Source organism: Colobus angolensis, unplaced genomic scaffold, assembly GCF_000951035.1.
Source record: "Colobus angolensis palliatus isolate OR3802 unplaced genomic scaffold, Cang.pa_1.0 Scaffold8, whole genome shotgun sequence".
NCBI lineage: Eukaryota > Metazoa > Chordata > Mammalia > Primates > Cercopithecidae > Colobus > Colobus angolensis.
In genome coordinates, this window is record NW_012121820.1 from 11669735 (window position 1) to 11682500 (window position 12766).

General features: G+C 46.0%; 1 protein-coding gene across 1 annotated transcript in view; it reads left to right on the plus strand.

The window, feature by feature from the left end:
• PTPRT (protein tyrosine phosphatase, receptor type, T) overlaps positions 1-12066 on the plus strand; it is a 714397-nt gene extending 702331 nt beyond the window's left edge. The window contains exons 24-27 of the mRNA XM_011929203.1: positions 6711-6836; positions 7717-7880; positions 10920-11055; positions 11999-12066. Of these exons, the coding sequence (XP_011784593.1) occupies positions 6711-6836; positions 7717-7880; positions 10920-11055; positions 11999-12052 (480 nt within the window). The 3' untranslated portion in view covers positions 12053-12066. The remainder of the gene's footprint in view (positions 1-6710; positions 6837-7716; positions 7881-10919; positions 11056-11998) is intronic.
• The last annotated feature ends 700 nt before the right edge of the window (positions 12067-12766 follow it).

The window sequence follows — 12766 nt, forward strand, 5'->3', positions numbered from 1 at the left end:
AAAAAAAAAAAAAAGATCTTATACTAGGTTTTCTCAGTCTCTACACTATGGATATTTGGGGCCACATAACTCTCGGGGGCTAATCTGTGCATTGCAGGATGTTGAGTAGCATCCTCTCCTCACTAAATGCCCATAGCAACCCCCAGGTGTGACAATCAAAATGTCTTCAGACATTGCCAGATGTCCCCTGGGAAACAAAACAGCCTGCAACTGAGAACCACTGTCTTAAACTGAAGGTCAATCACTGGCTTTTGCTCTCAGCTGTAGGTTCTAATTTCCAATTCCAGATAAATAGAAAAAATCACAGGCAAGATCTGTTAGCACCATGTGACATTAACTTTTGGTGCAAAGTAAGCATAATTATCCCCACCATACCTATGAGAAAACTGAGGCCTGGGTTGCACAGCTAGTAAGCACCAGAGCCCAGATTTGGACCAAGGCTGCCTGAGGTCAAACCCCTATATTTTTTATACTACTTCTGATCTGATCATGAACGAACCCTATGAAGGTTTTCCTGGAATGAGGAAGAGTTTTCCATGATTTGCATGGTGAAAAGAAAACTAGATTGTACTTGCCCTTTCTTTAGCATGTTCTATCTAATCCTGACAGCAGGGCTTAGAGGTAGATATTATTCTCCCCATTTTACAGATGAGGAAACTCAGGTTCAGCAAACCTAACAAATGGTTTGAAATCAGCATAGCAAAGATTTGTAAGCCCAGTGTTTCTGTGCTCAAAGCCTTGATATTTCAACACCAGAAAAAGTGGGTGGCTGCTCCCTAAAGGGGAAACTGAGTCTAATTTCCTACGTAATACTCTACCTTTCTGGTCAATGTGTCCTGCCAGCCATAAGGAAAGCTTGGTGATGGCTGGAAGCAGTGGCTCACCCTATAATCCTAGCACTCTGGGAGGCTCAGACAGGTGGATCACTCGAGGTCAGGAGTTCAAGACTAGCCTGGCCAACATGGCGAAACCCCATCTTTACTAAAAATAGCCAGGCATGGTGGCAGGCGCCTGTAATCCCAGCTACTCAGGAGGCTGAGGCAGGAGACTGGCGTAAACCCGGGAGGCGGAACTTGCAGTGAGCTGAGATCCAGCCACTGCACTCCAGCCTGGGCAACAGAGCGAGACTCCATCTCAAAAAAAAAAAAAAAAATACCAATTCATTTCACCTTTAGGTGACCTGGGATCGATTTCTTCACTCTGGGTCACAGGGGCCTTAATAAATAGAGTCCTTCATTTCTAACACTATGATATTACTTGGCCTTTCCATTTTATCAAAGTATTTTTAATTAAAGAAAGGCATAACTAAGGTGTACTGAAATATGCTCTAAAAATGTTTATTCCAAAAATAGACCCATATGCTAGTTTTCATTCTACTCATCAGAGCATGTTTATTCCAGTGACTAACAAGTTTTCTGATTCCCTCAGCAAGAAAAACATGTTTAACGCATGAGTCTACCTCTGTATTTGTTATATATCACGCATGAACTTACACCCCCCAAGGACATCTTTTCATGGCCCAAACAACTATGGAGAGCACTACGTGGAATAATGTATGGCAGCTGTTCCAGAGCTGTCCACACAGGCTTCACAATTTTGCTTGGTTTAACTTGTTCTGACAAAAGACATCAAAAGTCCCCTCTGTTTTTTTGGAAGAAGCATGATTATTTCTAAATCATTAACAACGACTGGACTGACTTCCTCTCCCCAGTGTGTTCATCGCCACTACCTGTATGTATCTGCAGTGGTAAAGCCCTCCCTTCACCTTTCACCCTCAGACCATTGGAAAAGAAAGGGTAGGAGAGAGTACTTACTAGGCAACGAGGTGGAAAAAGTCAGTTGGTCTAGACTCTTGGCTGAAGAATTTGAATCTATTCTTGGATAAGCCAACTTCACAAGTTTTCCATCTAAGGAAGAAAATGCCAAGGTTGCATTGAGTGTTAAGTGTGGCTTTCAGGTCAGCTAGGTTCTCATGATTTTAAAGAAGCAAGCAGGCTTCCTAGAATTCACATTTCCAGAGCCTTAAGAAACCAAGGAGTTGTATAAATCGCAGATGCTTACGTGCTTATATGAAAAGTCTGGCTCCTCCACTCACATTTGTGATCTCTGTTCCATGTCTATGTGAGCCAGGAAGCCAAGCTCAGTTCCTTGCTGGTTTCTGCAAGAAATACATGCACAGTATGCATTTTACATGGTATTATGAATGTATGGAATATTCTAGAGGTTAGGAGCAGGGTTATGTGACACATTGAGTTGCCTTTTATACCTCATTGGTTCTACAATGATCCCAACCTTCCCCTTTTATCTGCTGGGTCATTTAGCTCATCAGAGCAACCTGCAGATCTCTGTTTTTTGACATGCAGTATCACATATCTAGGATGCTATTCATCTTCACAGCTACCCCAAGCTAGCTGATCCAGAATTTTCACAAGGGCAGTCCTTTGGGTATTATCCTAAAGAGAAATTTTCATAAGAGCTACTAAGTGGAGAAAAAAAATCTTCTATTTATCCATCTTGTTTTGAGGAACCCTCCCCCATACTGCCTAATAATCACAGCTTACATTTATTGAGTGCTTGGTAGATACAGATCCCTATGCTAAGTAGACATTAAAATTCACAGCCACTCATAACAAACTGGAAAAGCTAAGAGATGTAGCCAAGCCATTCAACTAGAAAGTAATAGAGCCAGGATTGGAATCCAGAAACCCCAATGCATTTTCCCACCTTTTGCTATACAACATAAGCAAACCAAAATGGTGGCATCCATTCAGGTGCAGCCACAGCACTTGAACACCAGGACAGTCTTGAGCTAAACCACAGAGGATGTTTCTTGTTGATGAGAATCATTTCTGAGCCCCAAAGGGTCAGTAGGAAGAGAAAACGTGGCCTCCCTGCGTGCTTTCTCTTATTTCCCATGTCTAGAGTATATGCAATGTCCGGGCTGCAGAGAGAGACCCTGATGATCCCTAGCAGCTCAAATACCACATTTGCCAGCACATCACCCTTCTGAATGTCACCCATCCTGCTGCTGCTGTAGTCTCACAAATTAGGGCGCCCAAGTGAAAGGATGACTCTGATTAAGGATTAGAAAAGCCTGCAACCTTCCCCAGCCCTCTGGGCATTATGAGAGAGTGACCCAGAAAATCAAATGCAGAGAAGTGTCCCGAAATATAGGAGTCTTGTTTGAGGCATAGTAGAATCTATTAGCTTGAGAAATTGGTCTGGAAATCTTATTAAAAGAGACAAATCATTCCACATTCTCTCCAGACTGAAGATATTGGGGGTAATAGGCTTTCCCTGATACCTTGGATCCATGCACCTCATGTCAGGATCACAGCCAAACTCTGGGAACGCTAAATTCAGTGCAGGTGATAAAGGCAATTATTTTTTTAATGGGCAGTTCTGATTAATTCTGGTTTCTCTGACCAACCATAGACCTATTTGTACCAGTCTCTCATTACTGTGAAGGTTGCAAGGCGGAAGAGCCAATGGCAAAGAGAAATGAAGTTCAAATTGTGGATTTGTCATTATTGTACAGCTCAGCAGATGGTTGTCCAACCATGGAGGCCTCTGTGACCAGCGCCCCAACAACACACACACACACACACACACACACACACACACTCAGAGCTCCTTTCTCACCATGCTTGGTTAACCCCCAGTGAAGGTGCCAGGAAAGCAAGGCATCATTGCATTCTGAAGCTTAACCTTGCATACTTATGCTATTTATGAGGGGTGATAAGAAGAATCCTTCAAATTTATATATGATAGCTATTACCATTATTATTTTTGTTGAGTACTGATGGGTTCAATAATGGTATGAATCACTGGAATTTAGTAAATGCTTATTCCATGCCTGGCACTGTGGTAAGGGCTTTATTTACATGAATTATGTCCTTTATCCTCAGAACAACCCTATAAAGCAGGGGTTGCCAAACTTTTTCTGTAAAGAGCCAGATAGGAAATATTTCAGGATTTGCAGGCTATAGGGTCTTTGTTACAATTACCCAACTCTGTGGGTGAAGCAAGAAAGCAATTGTGGACAATACATCAATGAATAAGTGTAGCTGTGTTTCAGCAAAGTTTTATATGCAAAAATAGGCAGCTGGCTGGGTTGGTCCGTGGGCAATAGTATGCCAGCTGCTGCTATAAGGTGAACATTCCTAAGCTAGAACTTGGGGTTTCCACAGCTAAGAAGGTGGGAAACATGAGTTTCCATCTCCTACATCCTTCCTGCTCACTGCTCTTCCCTTATAATTCTAGTTCTAGAGGAAGAAAACAATGAAGATATTTTCACATGTGACTTCTCAGGGTGAGACAGCAGTTCTTCAGCCACAAAGTGGAGAGCAAGCACCCCCTTCAATGAAAACCCTGCATCTGTAGGGGGGTGGGTCACTTCTGTCAATCTAGCCTCCTATTTGCAAGCTTGGGGTAGCCTGAACCCAGGCCCCCCTGATGAGACTCAATCCCAAACTGCTCTCAGAAGCCTTGGTGGGTCTGTCTTTGGGAATCTTGGCTATATCTTCAGGGCAACCCCCCGACGAAGGGTCTAACACATGGCCTCTTTCTTCATGTTGGCGTGGTCCTCAGTGAGCCAGTGAGCCTGCAGCCCCAATCTTGACTCTCCTCTGTACCCTAGCAATGGGACCTGTAGACCTAGGCAGGGTCCATCTCTGTGCCCCTTGGGAACTAGGAACTGGAGGGAGCATGCCTTGCTCCTCTCTGCAGCCACACACACCCCACCCCCTACCACAACATTCTCTCCTCAACTAAAGTTATCCAGTGGCTCAACAGAGACGAAGATACAAGAAGCAAGGTATCCTTCTTCTTTTTTTTTTTTTTTTTTTAAGATGGAGTCTTGCTCTGTTGCCCAGACTGGAGTGCAGTGGCATGATCTCAACCCACTGCAACCTCTGTCCCCTGGGTTCAAGTGATTCTCCTACCTCAGCCTCCTGAGTAGCTAGGATTACAGGTGCCTGACACCATGCCTGGCTTATTTTTGTATTTTTAGTAGAGACAGGATTTCACCATCTTGGCCAAGCTGGTCTTGAACTCCTGACGTCATGATCCACCCACCTCGGCCTCCCAAAATGCTGGGATTACAGGCATGAGCCCCCACACCCAGCCTCCATCTCTTCTTCTCGATGACCCCTGAAGCTTAAAGAATAATTTATGGCCAGGTGTGGTGGCTCACACCTGTAATCCCAGTACTTTGGGAGGCCGAGGTGGGCAGATCACGAGGTCAGGAGATCAAGACCATCCTGGCTAACACGGTGAAACTCTGTCTCTACTAAAAATACAAAAAAAAAAAAAAAAAAAAAGAGCCAGTATGTTCACACGTGCCTGTAGTCCCAACTATTTGGGAGGCTGAGGCAGGAGAATCGCTTGAACCCGGGAGGCAGAGGTTGCAGCGAGCCGAGATAGCACCACTGCACTCCAGCCTGGGTAAGAGAGTGAGACTCCATCTCAAAAAAAAAAAAAAGATCTTATACTAGGTTTTCTCAGTCTCTACACTATGGATATTTGGGGCCACATAACTCTCGGGGGCTAATCTGTGCATTGCAGGATGTTGAGTAGCATCCTCTCCTCACTAAATGCCCATAGCAACCCCCAGGTGTGACAATCAAAATGTCTTCAGACATTGCCAGATGTCCCCTGGGAAACAAAACAGCCTGCAACTGAGAACCACTGTCTTAAACTGAAGGTCAATCACTGGCTTTTGCTCTCAGCTGTAGGTTCTAATTTCCAATTCCAGATAAATAGAAAAAATCACAGGCAAGATCTGTTAGCACCATGTGACATTAACTTTTGGTGCAAAGTAAGCCTAATTATCCCCACCATACCTATGAGAAAACTGAGGCCTGGGTTGCACAGCTAGTAAGCACCAGAGCCCAGATTTGGACCAAGGCTGCCTGAGGTCAAACCCCTATATTTTTTATACTACTTCTGATCTGATCATGAACGAACCCTATGAAGGTTTTCCTGGAATGAGGAAGAGTTTTCCATGATTTGCATGGTGAAAAGAAAACTAGATTGTACTTGCCCTTTCTTTAGCATGTTCTATCTAATCCTGACAGCAGGGCTTAGAGGTAGATATTATTCTCCCCATTTTACAGATGAGGAAACTCAGGTTCAGCAAACCTAACAAATGGTTTGAAATCAGCATAGCAAAGATTTGTAAGCCCAGTGTTTCTGTGCTCAAAGCCTTGATATTTCAACACCAGAAAAAGTGGGTGGCTGCTCCCTAAAGGGGAAACTGAGTCTAATTTCCTACGTAATACTCTACCTTTCTGGTCAATGTGTCCTGCCAGCCATAAGGAAAGCTTGGTGATGGCTGGAAGCAGTGGCTCACCCTATAATCCTAGCACTCTGGGAGGCTCAGACAGGTGGATCACTCGAGGTCAGGAGTTCAAGACTAGCCTGGCCAACATGGCGAAACCCCATCTTTACTAAAAATAGCCAGGCATGGTGGCAGGCGCCTATAATCCCAGCTACTCAGGAGGCTGAGGCAGGAGAATCACTTGAATCTGGGAGGCAGAAGTTGCAATGAGCCGAGATTGTGCCATTGCATTCCAGGTTGGGCAACAAGAAAACAAGAGTGATACTCCATCTCAAAAAAAAAAATGAAAGAAAAGCTTGTTGATAAATGAGACTTTGATACCCACCCTCTTGCCTTTGACCTCCCTCTGTGACCTCTTTCCTTATCCCAGTTCTGTATGCAGTACTGGCCTGAGAAGACCTCTGGGTGCTATGGGCCCATCCAGGTGGAGTTCGTCTCCGCAGACATCGACGAGGACATCATCCACAGAATATTCCGCATCTGTAACATGGCCCGGGTAAGTACACGGCCACCATTGCTTGCTGAGCCCCTCCTCCCCAAGACAGATGGAGGCTGCTGAGAGAGGATCCCGCTGAGCCAGCCAAGAGTCTGTGTTGTGCTCTCCTGATAATTTCTTCCTTGAGGAAGTGATGCCTGTGCTGATTCCGGCTCCAGACTCAGCAATGACTCCAACACATAGAGATGCAACGAGCGACATCCAACTTGCCATCTGCCTGTTTCCCTGACACACTTGCTGCCGTGTAGACAAAACTTCTTAGACATTAGATCTTCCCCACTGTGTCTCTGTACTGGCATGAGTTGATGCAGCCTTTGATTGGATCCCATAAGCTTTGGGCCAGGCACTGCCAACACCTAGATGAAAAGTGATTACTTACTTCCATGAGGATATTCACTGGTTGAGCAGAGTAGTAGGCGGGAGGGGCAGATTAGCAATCTATGAAATAGTTGCTAACTAACACGGTTTTGGTCACTACTTGGGGCCCAGGATGAAAGGAGCTCAGCACCTCCCCTGCCCCCCAGCTCAGAGTTCATTGTCTGTTGAGAAAGTGAGACATGTTCTGGCACATGAGCCTCAGGGAGAAAGAACTCTGCCCAACAGTCAGGGAAGGCTTTCCTAAAGCAAGGGACATTTAAATTGGGTTTTGAAGGCTGAGTAGGAGTTTCTTAGGTACAAAAGGGGTTCAGGGCAGTCACGGCAAGAGAATCTGTGTGCACGAAGGAATAGAAGTAGTCATGGGGACTCTCCCTATGAGGACACGGCTTAGATCCTGCTTGGTCTGTCTTCCACTATGATGCTGCAGTCCCCAGGGTATCTGCAAGGTGCATGTCCCCAGGCATCCCCACCAGAACAGCCCTAACAGCCTCTCTGTTCTCAGCCACAGGACGGTTATCGTATAGTCCAGCACCTCCAGTACATTGGCTGGCCTACCTACCGGGACACTCCCCCCTCCAAGCGCTCTCTGCTCAAAGTGGTCCGACGACTGGAGAAGTGGCAGGAGCAGTATGACGGGAGGGAGGGACGCACTGTGGTCCACTGCCTGTGAGTACTAGGGAGGTGTCACCAGGGCAATAGGATGGTGGGTGATAAAGCATCCTTGCAGATGCTCCTGGCCACATACACCAGTCCTAGGCAGGCCTGGCTATACCACAACTCAACATTCCTCAGAGGCTAGTGGCAGTGCACTCAAAGGAATTATGATCCTTTAATGGAACAGCGCTGCCAGTTTGTTGTCCTGAACTAATATATGGCATATGATTGATGCAAAACCTGGTGGTCTTTCCACAAACATGAGAGGAGGTGGCAGACCATGTTCCAATGCTTGCAATAATAAAGTGAGCCCCATTCTCCAATAAGAGGCATGATATGCCCTGATAGTCACAAGAAAACCCAGGACAAAGTGGGTTCCACTGACCAGAACCTCCTTTGTTATTTCCCAAGGAAAAAGAAGAAGGAGAGAAAAGGGAAGGTGTTGGTTATGAAAGCTTAATCCAGACATTTTAAATGAATCATCTCTATCCATTTGTGAAGTAGATAATTATCATTTTGTAGTGAGAAAACTGAGGTGCAGGCAGGGTGAGGTCATCAGGAACCAAGGGTGGGGCTATGGCTTGCATTCCCTGGCCTCTCAGCTAATGCGCCATTGATTAACCCACACTGTCTCTGAGTAAACCAAAGGACTTGTCTACTATGCCTACTTCTCTACGATGGGTTTAGAGGGATCACAGGACAAAAAGAGCATGAGGGAAAGGCACTGCCCTGAGGGACTGATAGACAGATGTGAAGGACTCTGGGAACACTATTGCACAGGGGCACAGTGAGCTCCAGACCAGCTGTGTTTACACCCCCATTGCTGGGGTGAACTGCAGACTTTACCTCCTGTCTTTGAATGGATATTGTCCAGTCTAATGAATTCTGATGTCATTATGCGGGGTGGAGGTCAGGACCTCGAGAGGACAGTGGCTGACAAAGTGTCCAATGTCAAGAAAATCACTGAATTTTATAAGCCTCAGTTTCCTCATCTGTTCAACGGGTGCGTGGAATTAGACAGTCTTCAGACCCTATAGTGCTTTGGCATGAAATAGAAAGTAAACACAGTTTATCTGCCAACATGACCAAGAATGTCAAGGTAGCAAATACGCAAATGTTGTCAATGTAATTACTTAAAAGAGCAAGTGTCACAGAATCTATCCTAGGAGTATAGAGTGACCACAGAGGGTTCGACGAAGTCTCACACCCAAAACAAATCTGCAGCCGTAACAGCTATGTGTGAAATATGTGATTCACAGTCACTCACTTTGCTTCTTAGAACTTCAACGATTTGAGGAAAAGTCATTGAGAAGGCCTCTCTCTCTTTAAAAATGTCATGTTAAAGGAAATTTGAACCAAGGTCTTCTCTTTCTCAGAACAAATATTTCTGGAGCTAGCGGAGGCACTGATAATATCTGACTGACCTCAGAATTGAGGTCAATCTTTTCAAAACCAGCTAATTATTCTCCCTCTCAAACAGGTGGTACATGCACGTTAGGAAAGTCAGGGAGCTTAAAGGAGGTTAAACATACAGATACATAGAGATGCACACACAGAGCTTCAGGGCCACCACCTGCAGCAAATATTCCTTTCCAGAGGAAGCAAATCTCAGGCAGTTCAGGAAGATGGTACGTGGTGTCCCAAGTCAGGTTGATGGGTGACATCAGCCAAGCCCAGGTGGCTCTGCCCACATCCCAGAAACTAGCAGCTGGTTTCCTGCCAGCTAATCCCTGCTGCCTCCAGATGCCCAGATGCCTCCCACACATTCAGGTGACCTTATCTTAGCACCCATCTTTCAGGGTCTCAGACCAGCAGGCCCTGAAACCCTGTGCCTACTCACCTCCTCCCTTTGGACACTGTTATTCTTGCTTCAGAAATGATAGAACCTTCTTTCGCAGGAGACCTTTCTCTCTCTCTCTCTTTCATGTTTGTTTTTTAGCCTGTTTTTGTTTTGTTTTGTTTTGCAGTAGTGTCTTTTTATCTATGTCCTTTCCAGCCAAGGTGGCCAGTAGTTTGAACCAAAGGAAGGTACAGGGACATTCTTCTACCAACAGGGACCTTGGTTTCCTCAAGAGTCACAGACACCATAACAGACCCTGAAATGCAGGCACCAGTCAGGGAATGGAAAGCAACTCTCTGTACTTGAAACATCTGGTCACTGCGTATCCTGTAGATAAAACATCTGGGAGATTGAGTGCCTTAGTTTCCGTCCAGATGTTCTTTAGACACAGACCATTACATGAAATCATTAGTTGCTCTTGGCAACACGCCCAGGAGTTCTGAATCAGGCATATTCCTACAGGGACTCTCTGTAAAGAATGTGAAGGGTGTTTCCATGAAGATGACTTATGGAATTTCAGAAAGGAATAACAGACATAGCTCTGCCACCAACCTTCTATCCCTAGACTCAAGATCAGTAGCATCTTGCTTAAGCCAAGGTGTATAGTAGACACCTGTCATTTTAAGATAAAGCCTATCAGGCCCAGTTCCTCCCTCCAAGTTCCTACCTCTGAGCTTGGGCTGGCTGATCCTAGGCTAACAGAGTATTGCTGTCCTTCGTGGAGGATGGGAAGAACTAGTAGGAAAATCACTTGGAAATTTTCATTGTCTTTACTGGATGTTTAAGTGGACCCACAGCATCCTTTTGGACATGGATGCAAGCATCAGCAAGGATGCAGGTGTCACATGTACAAAGACACAGTACTGTCCTGCCCTTGGCATTTGAGTGAGTGTGCCCTGAGTGACTGTAACATGCTCATAGAACCAAGAGACATCAAGCTAATTGAACTCTCAAAGGTCATCTAGTCCAACCCCTTCATTATATGAGTGAGGAACTTGGGGCCCAGACAGAGGAAGTGACTTGCCCAAGGTCAAAGGAAGTTAATGGCACAGAGTCAAACCATAACTCATGGCTCAGGCTAAAGCCTGCACCATTGCCTTGCCTTGTATCTGCCCAGGCAGCTGACCCTATTCCTACTGATGTAGCTTTAGAATCATCAGGTGCCTGGAAGAGACCTAGGAACATGGCTCACCTCTTTGCTCTGTGTTTAGAAACGGGGGAGGCCGTAGTGGAACCTTCTGTGCCATCTGCAGTGTGTGTGAGATGATCCAGCAGCAAAACATCATTGACGTGTTCCACATCGTGAAAACACTGCGTAACAACAAATCCAACATGGTGGAGACCCTGGTGAGTATCCCAAGGACTGTTCTCCAACAGCCAGGGGCTGACTAGTTCCCCTGACCTGGAGAAAATGACATCAAATAGTAAAATCACTCAACAGCTGGCTGCTGATTATATACCTGCAGTCTGTGCCCTTGATATGCACTGTCATCTGCCCTGTGTCTTCCCCTTCCAACCTCCCCAACTTTTCTTTCTTGCAGGAAAATCCAATTATTAATCCTGGTACACCTACTTTGCTTCACTTTCTGCCCACTCCTTAAGACAGTGTCGTTAATTCAGGCTTAAAGGAAAGGATTCTGGATTAGTAGAATGTGAAGTATGCTTTCACTTCTGTCCAATTATATTCCAATTAATTTATGCTAATTTTTACAATAGACAGCATTTGCAGAGCACTGTGGAGGAAAGTGCGGCAAAGAGGGTGTGCGGGCCGAGCCCCAGATGGCAAGACCCGGTACCATGCTGGGCCACTGCACCATGCACGAGGAGCTTTAATATGTCTTTAAACCTACTCCAAGTGTGGTCTTGGTCAAAATGAGGCCCTATTAGCACGTGGGTCACAGACCAGCAGCAGCATCATTACCTGGGAGCTTGTTAGAAATGCAGAATCTTGAGCCCCACTCCAGATTTACTGAATCAGAATGTGCATTTTAAAAAGCTTTCTGGCTGCCTTGTATGCACATTACAGTTTGAGAAGCACTGTTGTACAAAACAGTAAAAAAGAAAGGGAATGATGCCAGCTGGGCACTCGAGGAAGCTTGGGTAGAAGCAGCCATGAAGCGGAATTTTGAAGGATGTCCAGATATGGGTAATTTTGAGTTGACATAATGTGGATGTAGATAAAGTTTTCTCCAAAATCTGTATCTCTAAACTAAATGCATTTTCCCTTTCCTTTTTCATCTCTCTTGTCTCCTCTTCTCCCTCTCTACCTCTCCTCCTCTCCGCCTCTCAGGAACAGTATAAATTTGTATACGAGGTGGCGCTGGAATACTTAAGCTCCTTTTAGCTCAATGGGATGGGGAACCTGCCAGAGTCCAGAGGCTGCTGTGACCAAGCCCCCTTTTGTGTGAATGGCAGTAACTGGGCTCAGGGGCTCCGATGTGGTGGCACCCTGCCTGACTCCAAGGAGAAGACTGGTGGCCCTGTGTTCCACGGGGGGGGCTCTGCACCTTCTGAGGGGTCTCCTGTTGCTGTGGGAGATGCTGCTCCAAAAGGCCCAGGCTTCCTTTTCAACCTAACCAGCCATAGCCACGGGCCCAAGCAGAAGTGCACCCACAAGCAAGGCCTTGGATTTCTGGCTCCCAGACGTCCTGCTTTTGTTCTGAGTTTGTGGATCTCGTGGCAAGCCAACTGTGCAGGTGCTGGGGAATGGGAAGCTCCTCTGCCTTTCTTCTCCTTGGGAGTGGAGGAGATGTGTGTTCTGCTCCTCCATGTCATGGAAAAGATTGAGGCTCTTGGGGGTCACTGCTCTGCTGCCCCCTGCAACCTCCTTCAGGGGCCTCTGGCACCAGACATTTGCAGTCTGGACCAGTGTGACCTTACGATGTTCCCTAGGTCACGAGAGAGTCCCCCATCCTCACACCTAACCTGCATGGGGCTTGGCCCACAACCATTCTGTACCCCTTCCCCAGCCTGGGCCTTGACTGTCCAGCATTCACTGGCCGGCCAGCTGTGTCCACAGCACTCTTTGATAAAGGTGTTCTTTGCTTTTTTGTGTGGT